This window comes from Onychostruthus taczanowskii, unplaced genomic scaffold (genome assembly GCF_017590055.1).
Source record: "Onychostruthus taczanowskii isolate IOZ18803 unplaced genomic scaffold, ASM1759005v1 scaffold15, whole genome shotgun sequence".
In the NCBI taxonomy this organism is placed as follows: Eukaryota; Metazoa; Chordata; class Aves; order Passeriformes; family Passeridae; genus Onychostruthus; species Onychostruthus taczanowskii.
This window is the reverse complement of record NW_024498685.1, coordinates 1,525,663-1,549,405: the sequence shown is the minus strand read 5'-3', so window position 1 is coordinate 1,549,405 and position 23,743 is coordinate 1,525,663. Positions and strand designations below refer to the sequence as shown.

Here is a 23,743-nt window from a genome sequence, read left to right as displayed (position 1 = left end):
ATGCAAACGTCAGTTCTATCTGCATCTCTCTACACTTATCTGACTCTTGAAACTGGCAAGAAAACTTGGGTCAGAAATATGAGGTACACTCAATGTACCCACTACAGGGAAGAGACAAGCAGCCTCACCCTGAGAGTGCCTCAGGCCATACCAGATACATAAATATGTGAGCAGTGTCTAGATTGCACCTTTGGAGACTGACAAATGCCCTACCAACACTCAAAGTTCGGGAACTTGCTGATCCTGACCAAAGGATTCACATAGCCTTAGATGACCAGTTATATAACCTTTTATGTGAGCCACTGCTGAGATAAAGAATAATTTTAGAAAATAATTTTTGAACAGTGAGATTCCCAGCATATGGTTGCAGAAAAGTCATTGTTACTCACAACAGTGGCAAAACCACACATACACAAAGCATAAACCAAAGCCCCTTTCTACTGCCCTATAAGCCCTGACAGAAGATGTCTTGGGTGGTGGGTACACTTCTTTTTTTGCTCATAGATAAGCACTGTTACATTTTACATCAACATGAAATTAACACCAGCAGAGAAGACAAGTGGTAGGAGAAAACCTGAAGTGAACTGAAGCTTCTGATCTTCTGATTTCAGGGACAAATTAGCATAACACAGTATTTTGCAAGACCAGCCTCTTACAACCTGTGGAGAGGCATAAGTTCAATTATTTTGGTGGTTTGTTTTTTTTTTTTTTTTTGTTTTTGTTTGGGTTTTTTTTTTTTTTTTTTTTTTTTTTGGTTTTTTTTTTTTTTTTTTTTTTTTGTTTTTTTTTTTTGGGTTTTTTTGGTTTTTTTTTTTTGTCATATCACAATAAAAATAGGTGTTTATCCAGATAGACACATTAAAAAAAAACCCAGCAGGCATTTAGCAAGACCCTCTAGAATGTTCTTAACTCTTGACCAGAGTGTACCAGGAAGGCCTACAAGCATCAATGAATCTCACCTATGCAGGAAATAAATTATAGCATTGCACCTTCTCCTCCTCTGAGCTTAAAAGCACCCTCTCAAAGCAGGAGCCACACAAGGGAGAAGTGAAACATACGGAAAGCCATGGGAACACCAGAGGTCTGGCAGTTCTCAAACTGACAGAGTAGAAGCTCTCTATCACCTTTCAAGGTTCTCAACCAGAACCAGTATTGCCTCAACCACTGCCACCTCCAAGGAGATTTAACTGCTTCCACCAAAACAGAGGATATTCATCAGTCCCCACAACTATGTAGTAACAAGGACAGTCACAGTGGTATCCTTCCTTGTGAAATTCTACTTCATGCATTTTATCGGTGAAAACCCTTTTCCATCTCCAAGATGACAAAGAGACAAGATTTAAGGTCAGCCAGTTCATCCCAAGGCAATTCCATCCCTGTCAGATCTTGTCACTTCAGCAAGCATTACAAGTTGGTGACCACTGGCTACAATTATCACTGAGGGAGGGCTAAGCTCCTTCCTTGTGCCTTAAAGGGTGCAGCAATTCTCTTTCAAGATCTTCAAAGGAGAGTGATGCCACACTCACACAGGAGCTGCTGGCAGTGGGCATATTCTACAATAAAAGCCAGCAATGAATTCTCCTGGAAGCAGGAAACTCCGCAGCAATGGCATAAGAATGTGCTCACGTACAGAGCATTCCACTGAATTAAAAAATAGGGCATTGATTTTGTTATTCATTTTTGTATTTAACTCAGTATTAATCTCTGCATACAAATGTCTTTTCCCCACTGCTGCATTCACATGCCTCAGCAGAATTTCCAGTCAGCAGCAGAAACAGATGTAGATCCTAAGAACAAATCGATCTGTCTGCTACAAAGACAAACTGTATGTGAGATGAGAGCTCTGAGCAGGCTGTCACTCAAAGCCTCTGCTCTCATTTATCAGGAAGCACCTCCCACCTGCACACGAGGAGAAGGTGAAGAAAAGCAGCAACACTTACGCAAGGCGTGCCACTCATCCTGGCGGATTGTCTTGGTGATGTTGTACGTAAGGTTCTTGGGGATGGTGGCTGAGGAGTAGTGGTACTTGATGTACGAGCACCGCTCAATTGCTCCTGGGAAGGCAAAATGCAGAAAAGTGTGGTTAGATGAATGTAACTTGTCCTGCCAGCTATAGGCCAGATGTGTTTGACAACCAAAAGTGAAGCCTAGGAGTAAAGCAATCCCTACTGTTCCTGCCCACTGTGACAACCAGCACGCTCTCTGGCCCATGACATGTAAGCTCAGATCCAAAGTTATGATACAGGAAGTTTATCTTTCACACATTCCAGGGACCTTCCAGACTGGCCCTGGAGTAGCTGCTAGTGCCTGCTTTCACCATGAGATCTTTGTGTTGCAAATTCTTCTCTGAACTGCGAGCTAGCAACTGCCATGCAGTTAATGTATAGAAGCTATAAATTAATGTCTTAACTTTCTGTGCAGTCATGGTCATGACTCAATGCCCATACTTCAGGAAATACAGAAAGCAAATACCTTTGATCTTTCCTTAAATAAAAAAGCAACACAGAAAAATTATACGTATAGATAGCAAACAGCTTCCTAACCCTTTCCATCCCACAGCAGGGGGACACATTACACTGCCTCCTGAACGTACCTAGACACTTTTACAGCAGGTTCAGAGACAGAATTCCTTGGCTATCCCTGAACAACGAGGCTCAGATGGCAATATCAGTGGTTGAAATGGGCAAGTTTTTTTCCCCTCTGTGTTTTCCTCAGGATTTCACTATGTTCCATGGAAAAAAGCACCATGTGCTGCTTCTGATATGTTCTGGTCATAATTACATTTCCTTTTACAAATACTTTCCTTCCTATACAATAATTGCCCCTCCAGGATCTGATCTCCTGGCATCTCTCTGCATAGTTTGTGTCCCTAGAAGAGAGTCTGGTGTAGTCTGATGCCTTCCATGAATTATAGCCTAGCCAAATTTCACATCTGATCAGACACCTGTAACTGTGTAACTGTTCTTGTATTGATGAAAGCCAGTCAGGTTTCCTACATTGCTTTTGCCAGCATTCTCAGCTAACACTGGCTTTATTAGACCTTCTCACTAAGCTGTCAGAGTCAAAGCTCATGGAAATCATTTTCCCACTACCATTATGTTATTTTGGCTCAGGTTTTATAACTACATAGGTATCCTTAATGTGGTTGGCCATGCTGTTTTTGTTACTAGCTACCACTAGTCAGAGAAACAGCTATGCTGGAAATGCTTTTATGTATTAAAAATACATTAAGATGAGCACTCAATAGAATAAATTAAATGAAGCAATTAATTATATAAATAATAAAGAGCACTATACACAAAAAGGCAGGTAGAGGACTCTTACTGCCAGCCCAAACTGAAAAGGCAGACCCATTAGCCTTATATCGACAGTTCCACAAGGTTAAAAATGCTTTTAAACCACTACAAATACAGGTTTCTACTAAGGGTTGTAAGATACTACTTGGCATGAACTTAGATTATAGACCATGAATTCACAGCATGAAAAAAACACATGAAACAAGTTATTAATTACATCACAGCCTACCAGCATCTTCCAGAGTTAGTGCAGTATAAACATTTGAGGTCCTCATTGTTGGCTTCTTGTAAGTATTCTTCACATTCTGCCTTTGACAGCAATTAGATTAGACAAAGCCAAATATTATAGGGGGAAAAGGCAAAATATTTACATATGTATCCGCCTGCCCTGACAGCGTGATGGGCTTCTGTGTGAGTCTGCACCATCTGGGCACCAAATGTACGCCCAGAATTAAAGTTTCAAACTAAGAATAGTATTTAAATAAAAAGACAGCTAGTGTGCAAAGAGCTTTAAAAAATCCCCAAATCACAACCTTGCCTTCTTATACGTTTTCCTATCCCTTTTTGCTAGGTTGCTTTTATAGATTAGAAGCATCAGCAAGAAAACAACAAATGCTTATTTGTCAGAAATTAATATTTAAGTTATCAGATACCTGCCCAAACAAGAGATTTATATAGAATAGTAGAAAGGGACACAGAGCCAAGATACAAAGTAAAAGCTTACAGAAGGAAGGGAGAAAAACTCCTGTTCTATTTGCGGCTTTTCTGGAACCAAAAAGGCTAATTTCTAGTAAGGTCCATCAGATTTCTAATTCTGCAAAGATTTTTGGTGGTAATGCAGCAAGCTGTTCAATATCACTTTTATCACCAAAGCCTAAAGCAGAAAAAGATTATTGGCTGAATTCAGGTCATCACTTGACCATTTCCATAATTTTGGGCTTATGCTTACTTCCCCATGGCTCTAATGGGACTTAAGCACACGAAAATAGTTTTGGGACCACTGTCAACCAGGGTGGGCAAATAGGGCATGGTACAGCACTTGGCATGGCAGTTCTCAGAGGGCACTGAAGCCCTGCCAGCTCTACCAGGGAGCAATGGTGTCCACTCAGCAGAGGAAGACAGTATCTTACTGAGAAACTCAAGATTTTCATGGCCCAAAATGACAATACTTGCAATTGCTGGGCATTTATACACGAACCACTTATTTAAACCCACTCTCACAAACGTAGGAGAATGACTATGCTGAGTCAGTGCAACTACATCAGCATATACCTAAATAGAGGTGACAATCAGCTTTTGAACTTAAGAAAAAGGTCTTCAATTGCCTGGACTTAGCAATAAAAATTAGGAAAAGAGTGAATTTATAGGCAGTGATGAGTTCATACTTCTGATGTTTCCCTAGTTGTTTCACAGAGAAGAGAACAATGTTCAAGATGCCTAAAGATCCAAGTCCTGGAGGTTCCTATGAGAGCAAAATCATCAACAGCAGCAAGAATCAGAACTACTCTTCTGCTGGAAAGCCTTCTCAGAAAAATGCTACAAAACCCTTACCTTCAGAAGAATTACTAGCTATGCTCACTCCAGTCTTTGAAATAGGAAGCAAAGCAAGCTTTCCCTTCCATACACTCAGTAGGGTAACTGCAATTTATGGAGCATTTGCAGCCTTCAGCACAAACTTAGACAAAATGCAACTGCAGCTTTGCTCTGCCCTTTGCCCCAATAACTGGGAATGGTATTTATAGAGCAAAGCAGTGAGTGGGGGTTTTTTTAGCTGTAAGCCACCATTGCAAGAGTTATAGCTGGCCACAAGAAAACAAAAACCACCACAAAGTTGCTCCAGGGACAGATGCAATGTATCCTATATTTCTCTGACCAAAAGGAAATGCTTGCTGAAAATCCTAAAGAAAAGTAGCTGACATCTTCCAAGAGAGTGCTAAGAAAAGGATCAGCAGAAGGATACAGCTAGAACCATGCAGGGCAAACCTCTGCCATGCCATCAACACAAGCACAGATGCTCAGGGGATTCGGCAGCTGTCAACTGTGGCTGGCAACCCCCTGTTCCTGCAAAGGTCGGATGACAAACAAACTGGAGATAAGGAAACTAGAGATAGCTTCACCCTGAGCAGCTAAGCATTCACAGCATCAAACATGCACCTCCTCTTACTGACTCACTTAGCTGCTCAGTTTCCTTCCCATATCTGCTGATCATTGCTCCATACTATCACCTTAGCACATAATACTTCCCCTTCTCTCCATTACAAGACAAACTTTTAACCTAGGCCACAGGAGAAATACCAGCTGAAAACACTGATGTTTCTCTATTCAATTTTCAGAACCTTACCAACTAACATACTGATGTTAATTCAGCTGCTAGAGAAACTCATCTACCACTACATTACTGGAGCTGTAAACACCATCCCAGCAGAGGCTTCAAACTGTTTGGTAATGCAGGGAATGACTGAACCATTATCCCACTCTAAACAGAAGAGGGTTGAGATCAATTAAGGTAATAATGCTGGTGTCCAGACTGTGTTTGTCTGGTAGGTCAACACAAAACTTTTTCAGAACTTTTCGACCAGTATTTCTTCTTCACCATTGTGCCCCCACCACTCCCCTAAATATAATATTTAAACTCTTTCAAACTGCTCCAAGCAACAGTTTTTAACACAGTTAATTTCAAAAATAGAATGGAAATTCAAAATGCCACCAAGTTATTGGTTATTTCTGTCCTAAATTTTGGATCTCAGAACAACCCAGAGGCATTTGCCCTGGTCAGTTTTCCTTCTGCAAAGGTTGCCGAGTTTCATGAATTTACAGTGTCAGTGTGATCATATTGTTGGAAAATAATTAAATGTAGAAAATTTAAAAAATATAATGTGTAGGTAAGATAGGAATTTATAACCGTTTGAAGTGTGTTGTAACTTTTGGAATGTGTTGTAAGAGTGTAACTATAGAATTCAAGCAACCGTAACGAATGTTTAATCAGGGGAAGGAAGCAAGAATGCTGATTTGTATACAATGTTCTGGAAATAATGATAAGTACCTGATTTATAGTCTTGTTTGTAGCTTAAGGAATGTATCACAAGTATCACGAGGAGCAAGTCGCTAAGAAAGGGGAATTGTTGGGAGTCGTTGCTTAGAGAATCTGTAACAGACTGCACGTACACATATCATATATAAGGAGATTGATGTATCGGTGGCGTTGGAGCTCTGATTTGGGACTGCGGTCCGCAGACTCCCGGGCCCTCAATAAAGCACAGCACAAAGCTTACAAGTTTTGTGTCTCTGTTCGGGCAAAAACATGGTTTAGTATTCTGCATAATACAGACCAACCCATCTAAGAGCTGGTAACAGAAAGCAGTCCTTGGCATCTTTCATCAAACTGGTAACCTGTGAGAGCAGTTGGGTGACAGAAATATCACGTCAGATTAAGCCCAAGATGGCACAGAGTTACTTGCATGGGTTATTTGAGTACTCCTCTCCTGTCTTGAGGACTAGAATATTTCACGCTTCTCCCCTGCCTCAGCTCTCAGGGCTGCAGATTGTGGAACCATCCTTAAAGGTTCAACTACAGATTAACCCAATGCCTGTGAATAAGTTACCTTCAGTCGCTAGAGGACTTCCAGATACAGATAAAAATGTCTCCCATGATAAGATTCTTTGCAGCAGTCCCTGGGTTAGAGCAATCAGGAATTTCAAATGCAGGGAGCCAGCAGCTCACTCACTCTGGATGAGCTGTGCTGTAGCCATTCCAGAGTCCACAGGCTAGGACTGAGAGTCACCTTACATTCTGTAACATGCAGAGATCTGAACCAGGGGGTATCCATATTTCTCTTATAGTATGCACATTGGTTTCTAAGAAGGATCCAGCTGTAAAACTAGTATTTGTTTTACTACATTTCCTGTCAAAACTTTTGATATTATGAGCTTCCCTGAAAAGACTGGTGTGGATATTCTGAGCCCCAGACAGCTTTTCCTTCTTCAGTGTTGCAAATACCCCTGGATGAACTGTTTGTAGCAAAAAGTTCCACAAAATGCACCCTTTGTTCTAGTTCTAATTTTCTCAAATCTATTTGAGAATTACTACACAAACATTTCCTAGCAAAAGAAATCTTAGCCTCTGGCTTGCAAACTGCACTCACTACATATATTTGCTCTTCATGATGAGAAACTGCCTTCAGTATGAAAGATTGCCTTAATTCCATGGTTTGGTTACTGATCTCTCATTGGGTAACTATCTCCATAGCAAACAAAGAGATGTAGATTAGCCATTTAGCCTCTAAGTGTTTCACATTATCTTCAGAAAATCTGTAAAGCAGAGGAACTTCACAGTGGGTTGTTTTTCTTAGCATAACATTTTCAGTTTCCAGAGGCTACAACCACAGTTAGGACCAAGAATGTGTTACAAAAAGCAATTCCATGTGGCATATGTATCTACTATTGTCTTAAAAGTCTTCTCTCACCTGGAAAAGTTCATTGTTTATTTGTGTTAGCATTTTTGCATCCTTCAAACTAGCACTGGCAATTCAGGCAGGTGCCATTTCAGAATTATCACGTCAGATGTATGTTCTGCCCTCAGTTACTTTAATAATTTCTTATGAGTCATCAAAATTCATCCGGAGGTACCTTATTATAGGCAAGGCTTACAGCTTCAGTGTGAATTAACTGGTCAAATTAAACCTTGGAGGAGGATAGAAGGAGAAATTAAGTTCTACTTTGACCAGATGCTATGACATAACTGCAATCAGAGATTGCAATCATGCAATCAGATATGCTGACTAGTTAATGAACTCCAGATGACTTTTTTTAAATGAAATCAAATACATAGTAGAAAACATTGCAACACCTTTAACAGGATTATTTTGTTATTTCTGCAGTAATACTAACCATGAAAATACTGGTTACATATTTTTTCTGGATCTATAAATAGATTAATACCAAAAATGTAGGAACACTATTCTTCTGCATTAACTGCAGAATTATTTATGTTAAAAGTGTTCTCTACATGTCAACCAGCCCAATGCCCTGCTCAAAAGAAGCACAACTTCACAGTTGAAATCAGATCCAAAGATAGCTCATGTTGCTCAGGGCCTTGTCCAATCAAGTTTTAAATGCCTCCAAGAATGGAGGTGCACATCCTTGAGCACCTAATTCCAATGCCTGAACACCCCTATTACTTAATCAGAAATTCCCTTGGTGTCGCATTAATATTTTGAATAATAGAACACCTCAGAGTAAAGGGCTAAAAATCTAGGAAGAATATGCAAGAATCACCACCTTAATCAACATGTTTGGTGAATATTCATTAACTTACATGCATAAATAAAAGCCACTGTTCTAATTAATGAAGCTCAACATATATTTTCAGTTGCAGCATGGGCTGAACTATTAGAACAAGAGATGTTTCTTCCTAACTGGCTCTAGCATCATCCTGCATGGAGGTTCAGCTTGGTCTGCCAGTAGGACTTCTTGCTACTTGTCCTAGATAAAGAAAACAGCTCCTGGTGCTCATTGCTGCATGCAGTGAGCTGTCAAGGAATTGAGCTGATGCCTACCTCTAGCTGATGAGCTGGAGTTTCTGTCTGCTGGGTTTAAGACTCTGTTGCTAGCCCCTGCTGCCTCCCCTGCACACGGGTAGAGGTGCACAGTCAGGTTCTACTCACCTTCTGGATATCCAAGTAAAATCAAAGAGGGATCTGATCCAGTGCCCCTTCCCATTCGCAGACAGACCCAAGGGTCACATATTGGGAGAGACAATGAACATGTCTATGGGAACACATAACAGGGATCAGGAGAGCACTTTTGGAAATGACCACCTGATCATGTCTAGTTACAGTCCTTTGGTTCAGAACACAATGTGCTATGAGATGATCCCCATTTGATTCTTCATATATAAAGTTAAATCAGAAGATGTGCTAATGGAAATGCAACAAATGGTACAAAAGCAGAGCCAGTTTGAAGTTACATCCCCTCCTTGAAAACACAAGGTGAACATTAGGTCCTGAGCACAATTTTTTTCTTTTATATTCAATCACGCCATATCATACAAGGAAAAAAATCTGACCAAACTTCAGGTCACCAGAAAAGTTTTGTACAGCTGCCAAACTGTATTAATCTATAACTTATTTTGATGCCTTTAAAGAATAATTTTAAAACTGTATTTCAAATGAAAGTCTGAAAAACCTACTCTGAAAATTTTACATTTTTCCAAATTTCATAGATTTTATTCAACTGAAACCACCAGCAGCATTAGATTAAGTTTCACAAATGGTTCTGTCCCCTTGCATGCTTTTTGCTTCAGAAACAATTTTCCACACAGGAAAATAAACAATTTCCTAACTGTACTTAAGTGTTACTATAAATGTACTTACAAGCACATTACACACCTATAGACTCCCTGTGGGATAAAATGCAGAAAGTCTGCAGTCTGTTAGGCTGCCAGTGGCTATTAAGTGGATATTTCAATATACAATCTTACTTAAACTTGCTTTTTACATGTAGATGCCTTTACTGACCACCAAAAAATGCAGTGAACACAGAACTTTAGGAAAACATACTCGGAAGATTGCAGCATCCTGTTTTACCTGAAGGAAAAGCTTGCCTGTATTCACTGAGTAGAGAGCAACTGTAAGGATGAGACATAAAATAAATATTTCGTCCCCAAAATGGCACATACCCAGAAAATACATTAACAGAATGAACAGCTTAAAGATTTTCACTAGGAAAGAGAGCACACCTTTTTTTCAGAGTGAGAAGTAGAACCGCGATGCTCTTTTTTCCTTCCATTTTTCTTCTACAGCTCATCTCACTAACTTCCAAATAAAGACTCTCTCAGAGCCTCTAGCTTAGTCAAACTTGTTAGGTAATGCTCAGCTGGTAAAGGAGTCTTGTAAAAATTTAGCAAGGGGGGGTGATTGAAAGGATCCACCATACTGTACTATCCATACAGAAATGGGGTAATAGACAACAGTGTGCCATTCTCATTCTTACCAGGTCATCTGGTAAGCTCTTCCAGCTCCCTTTCAGTACTGACCCACTAGATCTCTAGAGATACAGGAAAAATCAGATACAGCGCACACATGAAAAGGAAGCCATCCCTGAAAATAATGAGTCTCCAGACACACAACAGCTTTGTTCTGTGTGGGCTTTATGTGACCAGATTCCACAGAGCAACTTCCACAGATTTCAGATAGTTACACCTACATTTCAATTTCTGATTCCACACCAAAATGTCTAAATTTTTTTTAAAACCACTGTGTGAGCAAAGACAGAGGTGCAGAAGACGTGCATGTGTACTGAGTGGACAGTAACATTTGCAGAGTAGAGAAAAAATAAAGTGCTTGAGCAGCTTTTGCCAGGCCTGTTCCTCACATGCTCTCTGGATAGCCCAGCAAATCACAGCTTGCTTAAAGCCACCAGCTGGCAGAAGATAAATATTCCACCCATGATAAGAGAAGAATCCAAGTATGAGACCAAAAGCTGAATTTGCATTGGAAAGCAATGAGCTCACACTTTCTCTCCAGGGACCAAGGAAAGGGGGCTGGCAAGGACGCAGGAGGGTTATGAAACACTTTTTTACTTCAGCTATTAATAACAGCCTCCAAGCCACAGGGCCTGAGAGGAGGAAGGCATCTCCTTGCTTCTATTAATCTTTTTGTCCACCTATTTGCTTTGGGCTGGCCACAGGGGAGAGGGAAGCAGAGCACAAATGAAAAGTTAAGGAGGTTAAAAGGACTGAAAAATATTTGCTCCCACATGTTTGGAGGCAGAAATTAAATGATCAATAAAAAGTCAGTGAGACAGCAATTACCAGTAAAAACTCACTGATGACCCAATAGCTCATGGAACAAAGCAATATCTCAGCACCGCTGTCAAGCCAAAGAAAAAGCACAGCAAAGGCTATTCCATGGACAGGTTTCTTCTGTATCAATGTATACCCTATGAGATTCTCATAGTAAGATGCACCCAAGGAGTTTGGTGTTTCATTAACCAGCTTCAAAACCTATTTCAAATGGATGTCTAAGAAGCAGGGTCCCAGACTGCCAAGAAGAAAATAAGGGTGGATCCACTGATATCACTCATCCTGCTGAGTATCTGTGATCACATGCAGTGAAGTCTGAGGTGCCTATCTCTCTGCCTTGGAAAGCTCTTTTACATGCTGCTTTGCAATGTAAATGTGGCTTTCTAGACACATTAAGTCCCCTTCTTAAAGTGAGAGGAACAGAAGCTCTTCTCTGTATCCCCTTTTACAGTAAGCACCACAAATAGCTGAGCTGGAGAAAGCATTTAGCTTTCTTGTAGCACTTCAACCTCGTGTTTAAACAGCAGAAATCACAACATGACAGAATCATTCAGATGCTTGCATGCAACATTGAGGAAATAAGGCTGAGACCTAACCAAGACATCTCCCAGAAGAAACCACTTACAGGGCATCTTAAGCTTGCACACAGCAGTCTCTTAAAAAAAAAAAAAAAAAAAAAAAAAAGGACTTATATGAGCTATACAACATCTTTATGTTATCATTTTCATGTAGGTTTTGTCCTGCAACTAAGTGTGGGGGTGGCGGGCAGAGTTTCACAACTTTAACTAGAACATAATAAGTTGTGATGAAGAGAAATGAGAAGGAAGAATAAAGTTTGTGGCAGGAGTCATACGGTAGGGATTTATAGAATTAAACTAAGGAGATAGTTTTTTCCCTTTTAGTAAAAAAGCATTTTGCTTATAAGTTGAAATTAAGATGCATTTTTCTAACTCACATGTTATATATAAAAGGTGATTTGGCTTACCTTAAATTAGGCAAGCGCACCCCTGCTAGTATAGATCCCATTTTGCACATTTTAAATTAAAGGTAACTAGGAGAAACCACAGCATTTGAATTATCTCAGTTCCAAAAGCAGAAATACAAGCAGAAAACTAGCCTATCAAAGAAATAAGTGAGGAAGAAATCCAACATCATCTTTGCAACCAGACCGGGCTTTTTCCCCTATGAGCAGACTACAGCATGGATAGACCAGAAAGACACCCTGCTATTCCCATAAACTGTTCTCCCTACATCCTGTGCTGATGAGACAGACTACCTCCATCCAAGGACTCTGTTGAGACTTCAAAACTGTGCAAACAGAAGACTTTCAACATATTCTCTCTTTAGTAGAAAGATGCCATTTTAAAATACATCCTTATATTCTAGATTCTCTAAGATTAATTTTTTTATGCTGTCCCTATTCTAGTTATTTCAAGAAAAAAATTAGGGTACTGTGATTGGAGTAGAGATATTTTTAAGGCACCGCTTCATACATCAAGTATTTCTGAGACAAAGATCCCCTGCAGTTATTAAATATAAGTGCAGAGTAAAGCTAAAAGATGAGATCATCCCTAAGTGAGCAGAGTTTCTCCCAGCAAGTCCATAATGTCTCTTGCCTCAAACTCTACCAACTGAATAACTACTTGGATCATATAGCCTGATGACAAAAGCTACAAAAAAACTACCTTGAAATAAACATTGAGATTTTTTTTCCTGGTGAGTAGAGACCATTAAATTATACAGGCATTTATATAATATCTCTCTGAAGTGAGGAACAGCTTCATGTTTGGCCATGCTCTTTTCCCTGTGAAGTCATTGCCTAGATTGTCCTTGTTCAAATTATTAACTGGTCGGCTACCATGACTAAATTGCAAAGATACTCCATCTTCCTTTGTAAAGGAGTACACATTCAGAGGGACAAAAGACTGCACAGCTCACTGCCCTTCCCTCGCAAAGCTGTTTGCTGCTCTATTGCAACTGGGCTTACTATTGTACATGAGGGCTTCAATCAAGTAATGGCCTTGAGAAATTCAACATTATGTAGATATTTAAAAGGTGTCCTTGAACAGTCAAACTGAAAGACAACTAGAAGGAAAAGAAAGATAAAGGTGGTGATAAGAAGATCAGACAACTGTACTGTGAAATCCAAGATGAGCAAAAGCACAATTTGGTCATTCTAAAGCTTACAAATCACAGATATTGTTAATCTCTCCACAGATGTCTGAAATCATAAGTGGTTTCTCCTGCCAGAAGGAAACTATTCTTGAAGAAGTATTTGAAATAGGAAAAGTTGGTGGATGTGATCAAAAAATATTTTTCCAATTGACTGGACTGTGCCCTTACTTATCCAGTGATGAGTTTTGAAACACCATCTTGTGTACAGAAGGCTTGGGCATTGAGCACCTCTCCACAAAAGCTACAATAATTCATTTCTGGTGCATCATTGTCTTGCTGCACTCAAATGTACTTCAGTCAACAACTTTGGGCTAGAATCTCAACATGGCTGCAGATGCTCTGTACCAAACAACAACACATTTCACAGCAGATAAAAATACTGAAAGGATAAATGCCCTTGCAAGAGAATAGAGGGAACCAAAAACTGAGAAGGGACCAACTCCTCTCCAGTTGCAACCTTCCCTTTGCTTATTCCCAGTCTCAACCTTCCAGTACACATCTGGAAGGATCAGAGTATGCCAATAGCTCCAGCTATGGGAAAGCTAGCAGTGAGATGACTTGTTGTCAGCATGATCTTGAACAGGGAATTAAGTTATTCTAGTCATGTCTCAAAGGTATTTAGTATCCAAGCGCTTTAGGTAAGATTCATTGTATTTCTCTTACGACATGCATATGATGTACTTTAATGCAGAAATTAAAAATAGCAGAAGACAGCCCAACTTATGGAACAGGACAGTAGAACAGAGTAGGGAAAACCCCTATAAGTCTAAAAACATCTATTACTTCCCATACCAAATAAAGTTAGATTGTTATAAAATCATGTGACCCTAGCTTAAGCCCAGAGCTGGTGTATATTTAAATGTATTATGGTGTGGGATGAGAATTTCTCATCCCATCTACTGGTGGGTCAGCACACATTGGAATTTGCTTTGGGAGGGTATTGTGACACGATGTTCCCTTGCCTATAACATCCTCTTGTCTTCCAATAAATGTCATCAACCACTTCTTGCACCTTCCCATCTGAAATGTCAAATCAAATCAGAGGTTTACAGTATGAAGGTCTCCCTCTTACTGCAATGTAAGATGTTCTGACCAGGACAAGCTGGACTAAATATTTCTGCTGCCTGTCAGGAAAGTTGTATAGAAGGAAAGACACAATACCAAGTGCACTGAGCAGCACTAGATAATAGAACTCCATGGATGGCAGCAATAAGCATTGTCTGAAAGGTGAGCACTGCACATCTGAACACCTTTGTCACCACTCAATGCATCCCACCATCCCTGTGCTTGAACAGGCAGCATAATCCCACTGGGGTTTATAGCCTGAAGCGTTATTCAGCCCTTTACAGCTCAATCACTTGCTTTATGATCCTTGTCCTGACAGAAGAGGAGGCAACTATATCCCAAAAGATCCATCAGCATACATGGGACCAAAGAACAGCTCTCTTCGAAGCACCACTTGGAAGGTGCAGAACAGGCCTTTAACACCACACTGCTGAAATTCAGATTTAGAGAGAAGGGGTTATGGAAACAGGCATTTATTCAGACACTGCCAGCTAAGGATTTACTTTTTTACTCTATACTCCTAGTCTGAACTTTAATGTGTCTCAGTAGCCTCTGATAACACCCAATGGGACAAATGCTGTACAATCACAGTGAACAGAACCTGAAAGACTCTTGCTGATTTTGTTTAGTACCTCCCCTGCTCATATAGATAATTTTGTATAATATGTAAAGATAAGACTTGAACCGCAAGGCTTGATTTTAAAAATTAAAAACTCCATGATTCAGCATCCTACGTGCTTTTAGACACATTTTCATCTGTACAATTAATTCTAAACCCAAGTGTTATTATATATGTTGTATTCTATGAATGCTTCACTTCCTATTTTAGTTACTACTCTAAAACTACCTTGTACAGTCTATTTCTCTACAATATCTGAAACTATTTAATAAAAGACAGTATTGCTGCCCAGCATTAATTTATGTACTAGTCCCTTCCCAAAAGGGCATGAGGCTTCAGTTCATTGAGTACAGGATGAGGTGAAGGAGATCCAGGATGATTCTAAAGAACTAACATGCCTCCACTGGATCATCAGCCACACTGATGAAAAGGATGGAGACAACATGCCAACCTAACAGAAAACATTAATTGGAAAACATCCAAACCTTTAAGAAAATATGCCATTAGCTTATTACTCTTATCTCCTAGGGTTCTGCTATATCAGGTTTGATTACAACAATTGTGACAAAAATCATAGTAAAGAGATATAGCTGCAAGCCGATCTTGCCCAGAGATTCTACCCACCAGGGTAAGAGGCGAATGCAGCACCAGGAAGATACTGCAGTACAAGCTCAGTGAGTTGTACATGCAAATCAGTTTCATCAAAAATATTTCTAAGTACAGCCTACCTTAAAGGGAACAAGATATTAAGGTGGCATGCACAAGGCTGAGATTCAGAAGGCACACCCAGGACCAGGAGACTTAGGAAGGAGAAGCGAAATGCCCATCTCATATTGCAGTAGAAATACAGTAAAGGTGCACAAGTGCCAGACACACTGGCAGCACAGTCAATACTCCAAACTGAACACCCAAGTCTGCCACTGGACATTACTGGAATGAGCTGAAGATGACACTTGTGTCCTCCTCAGGCAACTGACCAGCCTTATCATGACTGGAGAAAACAGCAGCCAAGTTTACAAGGTTAACAGAAGGGGTTACAGAGTTTATGCTTGTAGCTATACAACTGGGCAACAAGCATAAAGCAAAGGAAAAAGGAGCTGGCAGCACAGAGCTCTAAAAGGAGTGAGAAATAAAATAGCCCCAAAAAATAGCCCAATTTCTGAAATTTACACCATTATCATATATGTTTGTATAACACATTTGCAAATGCAGTAGATTTTACATTTTATGCATAAAACAGCTTTTCTGAATGTATCCACAGCAGATGCAGGATATATGGAGAAACATTCTTAGCACATGGACACAGTTCAAGTAATACTACAATCCTGGAATAACAGTAAGTGAACAGCTTTCCAATGTGCAGGAATGCGACTTCATCCACACAAAAGAAGCCTTTGCCAGGAGCACACACAAAGGCAAAATTCGATCTTGACACTTCATAGTGGACTAAAGAAAAGCTACTTGGGAAATACAGAGTCATAGAATAGGTTGGGTTGGAAAGGACCCTAAAGAGCACCCAATTTTAAACCCCTTGCCACAGGCAGGGACACCTTTCACAATCAAAGGATCAAGTTGCTCAAAGCCACATCCAACCTGTCTTCCAACTCATCGTGTTCCAAAGCTTTAATATTTTTCTGAGATTTAATAAACATCTTTCCAAAATGAGAGCAAGTAGTCTAGAATTATAGAGAATGGCAGAGAAATTTCCACCTATTATTTCCCCATTCCAGCAAAAGTCTTTCCTACTGGAAAACAGCCAAGTTATCCTAAGAAACAAAAAATACCAATATTCATCTGTTACTCTATAGACTTTCAAGTATGGAATAAAACATTTTACTATGAAATTGCATGACATTAACTTACTTTAAAGAAGAATATTAAGTACTCTTGACATATAGACCATAATATTTAAGAACACTTAGGTTGTCTTTAAAAGGAGGGAGCAAAAGAAAATACCTTGTTTCCCTGTTTAGATTTCCTACAGACTTGGTGACATTTATTGTAGTCCAGCAGTGCTGTGACAATGACTAGGAACTTCAGTCTTGGGCCGGGCTCCCATGAGTCCACGCACTGTGTGACTGTGAAGCTAACAGAATTCCAGACCAAATTTATTCACCATTTGATGAAAATTTCTAATGCTTCTGCAATCTTACACCATAAGCTGATTTTGTACTGGGGTAGAGAGTTGTACTGAAACAATAAAAAATCATGGCTAGATATACTACTAATATTCAAAATCCAAGAAAAGACATAACCAAGTGGAATGATCTAATGATGCTCTGTACACCTCACCCACAAGAGTTGTTACTTAAGGCCAAGCCTGCAATTTTATTATTCATATTATACCAGGGCAAAAAGACAGTCTGAAATTACCCTGATTGTTTAAAACACTCAGAATCTTGTACTCCAAAAGGAAGTAAAAACATGTATACTCTTGAGGTCCCACGAGGAAGTAGGACATAGCAATGTAAGCTGCACACTGCCTCTGTAGCAACCTTTAAGTCTCAACTCATCAGCTTCTCTGATTTTGCCCAATTAGGATAATTTAAGCCTGAGGCTTTGATCATTGAACCACCTTTCCCCATGTCGGGGCAGAGACACATAACAGCGGACCCCGACAATTCTGGAGTCTGATTCCATGCCATGAAGTACAAAAACAGTAAAGAGGTTTACTTCAAACAGTTGCACATGACCTGTGGCAATAATACTACACTTGAATCACTTCAGCTTGAATCACTGGACAGCTCTGCAACTTCTCCAAATATGCTGACCTGGCCATAAAGCTGAGCATGATTTCGCCTCAGCTATTACTCCTAATCCTATAAAGTGAATCTGAGAAATACAATGTGGCCATTGTGCACAGTAGTTGAAGGATGCCAGTCTCACATCTAACAAGAGAAAAGCAGACTCATACCACCACAGATACTCCTACTAGGAGAATATTTATGAGGAGAATTTAAAATAATTTTTAAGCTATGCTAGATATAGTCAGTTACTTATCTCTGCCTGGAGGATGCTGGTGCCTGCTGGGTCCTCAGCCCAGAGTTAGAAAGAACAGGGATAATCACTCAAGTGCCTTGTTGGAAGTGGGTACCACCATACCTGCTGTGGACGCTTGCAGCTGTGCTGCATCAGAGATGCAGGCAGTCATTATGAGCTGCATCGCTCTGTCATATCACTAAAAAGCATGATGGAAGGTTCTGACAGTATCTTTCATTAGGCTTAGGGCTATGCTGCTCCCATCAGACAGAAGAAAAGTGGAAGCACTGTCTTGCCAGAGTCCATAACATGTCTTGGCAAGCAGGCCCAGACTCCAGTGTCATGAATTACCTGGTTGGAAGAACTGCTGTTTTTTTAATTAAAAAAAAAAAAAAAAAAAAAAAAAAAAAAAAAAAAAAAAAAAAAAAAAACCCTTTCATTGGTTTAACCTTAGATCCCTTAACCCCGAATTTCACCTCTCTGAACTACAAACAGCAATCACAACTCATGAGTATTTGGGGACAGACAGTAGCTTCACCCTATTCCAGAAAAGGAAGAGTGAACTGCACTATTTAGCATGAACCCAAACCAGATGATAATGAAATGAAATAGCAATAAAAATTTATTTCATGTATAAAAACCTTTTAAAAGAGAAATAAGCCAGGCTCCAAATTACCATTAAAATTAACTTCCATTGATGCTCTGCCAGTGCTGCTGAACTAATGTTCTTTGCAGAAGCTGAGTGGATTGATGATTGAGTGGTATCAATTAACATGAACTGTTGTGCTAGTTGCTTCATCTGGAGATCAAAGCATTCTGTTTAAGGAGAAAAGAAAAATGCAATACCACTAAGGTTTTCCCCCTCTACATTACTCTCAGTTTCCAAGACCTAGTCTCTGGCACAAGTGGCATTCTTTCCCAAGCATAACTCTCTGTATTTAAGTAACCATCAACCATAAAGTCAAAACAAAAATTCCATCTTCTGGGAATTAAAGCTCTAAACAGAATAGTTCACAGACCACAGGCAACTGAAATGTTGTATTGCAAAGCTATCACACAACTGAGTATGGCTGAATGATGTTCAGGTGACTGGACGCAGCTTGCGCTGGTTTCTCTTCCTGTGGCTCCCTGGCAAGATGACAAGTCTCTGTTCAAGGTGGCTGCCTTTCATACATTTCCAAGCAACACTACTGAGTCCCTCAGCCCTCTTCCTTGTCAAATATCAGTTTGAGAGAGTGATGCTTATATTTTTCTCAGCTTATAAACCACCCAATTTTGTTGATCCATGCCAGTGAGCTGCAGCTGGAGGCATCTAAGCAGTAAGCAAGTTGTGACAATAGAGAAGGAGCATCAAGAAGGGGGAAATAACATATTGAAACAATTCTGACTGCCCCAGAAACTCACACACATTCTGTCAGGTCACTCAAAACACTCCCAATCTGCAGTCCAGACTGGAGCAAATGTCTGGGGAACAAACTATTTTGACTTTTGTGATTTGTGCCCAGTCATCATCTGAGTGTTTTGCCTTCAACGCAGGCAGGGTAGGAGAGGTACACAGGCTCTGTCTCAAGGCTTGGCCTCACCAGAGTTTCTCTGTACCAATTGCAAGTCCCACTGTAGTAACCAAATTGAACTAAGTAGTCTACCCCAATCTCAAAGCAGGCAAACTGACTACAACACACTCCAAATGTGGGATGCTAGCAAACACATCTGTGAAAGCCACGGGAAACATATTCATGAGATTTGTTAATATTAACATCTAAATTAGCACAAGAGTTATGCCTGAAAGGAATGGACTATTTAAGACCTAAAGTACAGCCACTGCTTCCCTTTGCTCTTTAGGGGCAAAGAAGGATCTACTCCAGTAGCTGTAGCCAAGCATGACTTCACTTGGCTCTAGCACGCTATCCCTGCCAAATCCCAAAATACCCTGTAGAGACAAATAAATAACAACAGGTATGGGACGGAGTTAAGGAACTGACAAAGGCCACATTTTCTTCTCAGTTTTGAGATGAGGTGGAAAATCAGTGAAAAAAACCTCATGCTGATGGCAAGAGCTGCAACAAAGACTCACATCAATAGAGCAAGACTATCAGCTATGAGAAGGCAGAGATTAAGACTGAGGCCAAACCTAAAAAAAACCTCAAAGGTACAGTTCCACATTTTGGAGTCACCCAAGAAAAAAGGGCCTAAATTTTACTTCTTCATAAATGTCTTAAGATGTTTGGGGCTGGGATTATACCTAGCAGTTGCTTGCAATAGCAGAAGACTGCACTGATTCAGCAGCTCTCCTTCCTGCACAGAGGTGTCAGGAGAAGACAGTAAAAATTATCTGTATTTCATGGACATGAATGGGGAAAAAACACAAGAGTAATTAAATATTTTAATTCTCCTCTCTAAGTTCTGCCACTATGACCTTGCTACATTATTTGAAGTACTCTCTACTCAGCTAACGTTTTTATTAAGAATAAACCACCTCTAGCTTCCATTCCACTTCAGCCACCATTACCCACCCATAAGACTTGCTCAGCACAGCCATTGAAAGTCCTCTGAACAGCATCAGAGCTATGCTGCCCTGTGTAGCAGAGCAGCAGGGAATACTTTAATTAGTGTTTTCTTCTGAAGCGTAAAAAGATATTCTGAAACTACTTTGCCTGGTAACAAACTGCATCTTTCACACTATTGGAGAACTGAAACTGATTCCTGCTTCATGTACTTTCCTTAGTTTAATTGTTGTTTTGTTTTACAGGTTTGCTTCTATCATGATGACAGCTACAAAAAAAATATTGCAAAAGCAATGGAGAAGGGAATGTCAATCTTAAGGGAAATTAAGTTTTCACTTACCCTGCTAAAATAAGTTATTCAAGATGGGTGGGAACAACCCCAGCACGAAAAACACCCCAAAAAAAAAAAAAAAAAAAAAAAAAAAAACAAAAAAAAAAAAAAAAACTACAAACTACTTTATTTCTCAAAATTTCTTTTGCCTCCTTCACAGGGTGACTTGGCTCTGATCTCAGAGTGAAGCAGAGGTCAATTCTACCTCTCAAAGCAGGTATTGCTCGCACACACACACCAGCACCAAAAGCCTTTACATGGGTCAGGTTCTGGAGCCCTACCAAGCTGGCATCCAGTCACCAGCAATTACAGAAACATTAAATACATGTTTTCCTGCTATGCAATTAAGTGCATTTCAATAACATTCTTGTGTACTTATTAAAATGTTTTCCACTGGAAGATCTCCAGAATGATAAATATTCATTAATCACCACAAAACTACATGAAAACTACATCAAATAGGTGATCACAGTCAGAGTTAGAGGCCATTCTATATTAGGTCAACTTCATGCTGCTCTGCTGACACGCAGCCAACTTGAGGTGAGCCATTCCAGCCCCAGAATTACCTTTCTTGCAAGAAAACACTTTGGCCAACAGCACCCCTGCATTTGTCAATCATCCCAAAAGCTTTGGCTGAGAGAAGCAAGGGCCAGTCCAGGCATCCATGAACTGATAATCCTTAACTAACTTAGCAGCTGAGCCAGACCACAGATTGTCAGGACAAGTGACGTTCAGGCACCTCTAAGGAAAGCTCATGGGCTAGGAGGAAGAAGGAAGGGCACAGTAGATCCCACGTTTTCCCACAGGCCATGGGATCACAGATTTACAGCTCAGCTAGTTGAGTCACCCACACCTCAGGAAAGGATGACAGAAACCTTTGCCATGGCAGCAGATGGCTCTCACTACCCACACCTGACACAAAAGGCTCTTAGTGAACAGCCCAAAGCATAAGACTTGGCTGGAGTTAACAGAACACCAGTACACACACTCAAGGGGTAGTCTGTATTGAAATAAGTTTTTTGACATTATTTTTGCAATAAAAGTAAGATTTTTCCTGAAAAATCATCCTAGCAGAGAATCCAGCACACTGTGTTACAAGCAAACCACTTGATACTAATATAGCTTATTTTTGTTCCAGAACAGGAACAAGCAATCCTATTGGGAAAGCTGGAGCTGAAATAAGAAAACTCAGACACCAACAACTTTTACAACTAGAGAAATTTCTAACACATCACGAGGCTGTTTGAATTTTATTACCCACGTAGAAGTAAATACTTGAAACACAGTTTACAGAGAATTTGTACTGCAGAGTAGTGCTGTGTCTGATGCTCAATCAGAACATAGAAGTTTGGATGCTTTCATTTGTATACATGAGTATTTGTACATATGCATGTTTTAATTAAGCCTTATTAATGTACTTAGTCTATTTTCTCTATATAATTATACAGTTATGCAGAAAAAAAAACATTCAAAAGCCTAGATGACTCAGGAGTTTGACAGCAAGATATGAAATGCCAAATTTAGTCAACAGTACAAATTCAGCAACCCAGCTTAAGTCACTAATCTGGAGCAGACAGACATTTAAATACAACTCTGACAAGTTTTATCCTTTTTTCTTTGTTAATTGTCTGCTAACAGGCTGCAAATAAAATCTGAAATTTATTCATTATTCAAAATGATTCATAAATGTCTTCCCTGACTCTCAGCCTACAAATATCTTAAGCTATGGCTGTCACAACTAAGTAAACAATTTGCAATTCATGGTGTAACTTATGTAATGAATTTCTTCACCTTATGTAACCAGCTTGAACAGTTTAAAGAGCTGACAAACACAGCATACATTTTTAATTGCACACTCCCAGTTAACAGTTGGGTTGTTAGAGGAATCACCCTCCCAGGAAACATGCAGTGCCGTGTGATTTAGGTTGCAAATATCAAATCTTTTGCTTGAAAACATGCTTTGAAACTCAATTTGTCTGCCCACACCAAATGAAGTAGGCAAGTTCAAGCTACAAATGCTTTTCCATTTATGCTGTTGTAGTAGTAGTACAAAAAAGCTTCCAATTTAAGCATGATTTTTTTAAACTTCAGAAAATGACAATTTATTCCATCTTCTCCAATAATACAAGATTTGGAAAATGGACATTTACCAGGAAGCTACTGCATTCTTCCTAATACCATAAAGTGCGCCCATAAACTCTGCACCAAGGGTTGGGGTCACACTTACACAGGCCATGTCCTCCCCTGCTCTCTTCCCAATGCTGCACTCCACTCCAGGAGTTAAAAACCAAATAGATGAAACTACACTGCAGAAGATTGCTTAAAGCAGTTCCTCAAACTAATTAAAAGCTTCAGGCAACCCGAGTTTACCAGTTGTCTCAGAATCCAATTCCACAGTTTATCACCATGCTCAATTGTCTTGTACTGAACTAAAATTTTACATTTCAGTTCATTATTAATCACTTCTTTCTGTATGTTTCTGCAAAATTTGCACTTACTAGAGCCACAGAGAATGTGATGATCAGGAGATCTTTCCCCCCATTTTTTGTGCCAAAGTGCAAGCCAGATTTCAATACTATTAATAGTGCTCTTAGAAACCTTTAAATTGTGTGTAAAGTCAGAAGAAGGAAGATGACTTTAATGGGGCTACTACTGAACATGAATAAGGCTCTGAAATCTGGCCCTACTGATTTAGCTTTGGAAAAAAAAAAAATTAACTCATAAGCCAATCATCCCAGTGTCCCAGTTTTCAGTGTTCTTTGATTTCCCCCAGTATTACTCTGATAGAAAAATGAAATATTTCTGTGCTGCCAGGCAATAGCTATCGACAGTTCTGGAGTACTCTGATGCTTTGCCCCACTTATAACACACTTTAAAATCATGCCAGTTTAATATCTGGTCTCACACAGGTTACAACTCCTATTTTTCACTAAAAAGAACTATTCCCAGACAGGACTCTGCCCAACAGCAACA

At 39.7% G+C, this 23,743-nt stretch overlaps 1 protein-coding gene across 1 annotated transcript in view; it reads right to left on the bottom strand.

Annotated features, from left to right (window-relative positions):
- Positions 1-23,743, bottom strand: part of TMEM178B (transmembrane protein 178B) — a 212,450-nt gene that overhangs the window by 152,429 nt on the left and 36,278 nt on the right. Inside the window, exon 2 of the mRNA XM_041398682.1 lies at positions 1,941-2,054. Coding sequence (XP_041254616.1) covers positions 1,941-2,054 — 114 coding nt within the window. The remainder of the gene's footprint in view (positions 1-1,940; positions 2,055-23,743) is intronic.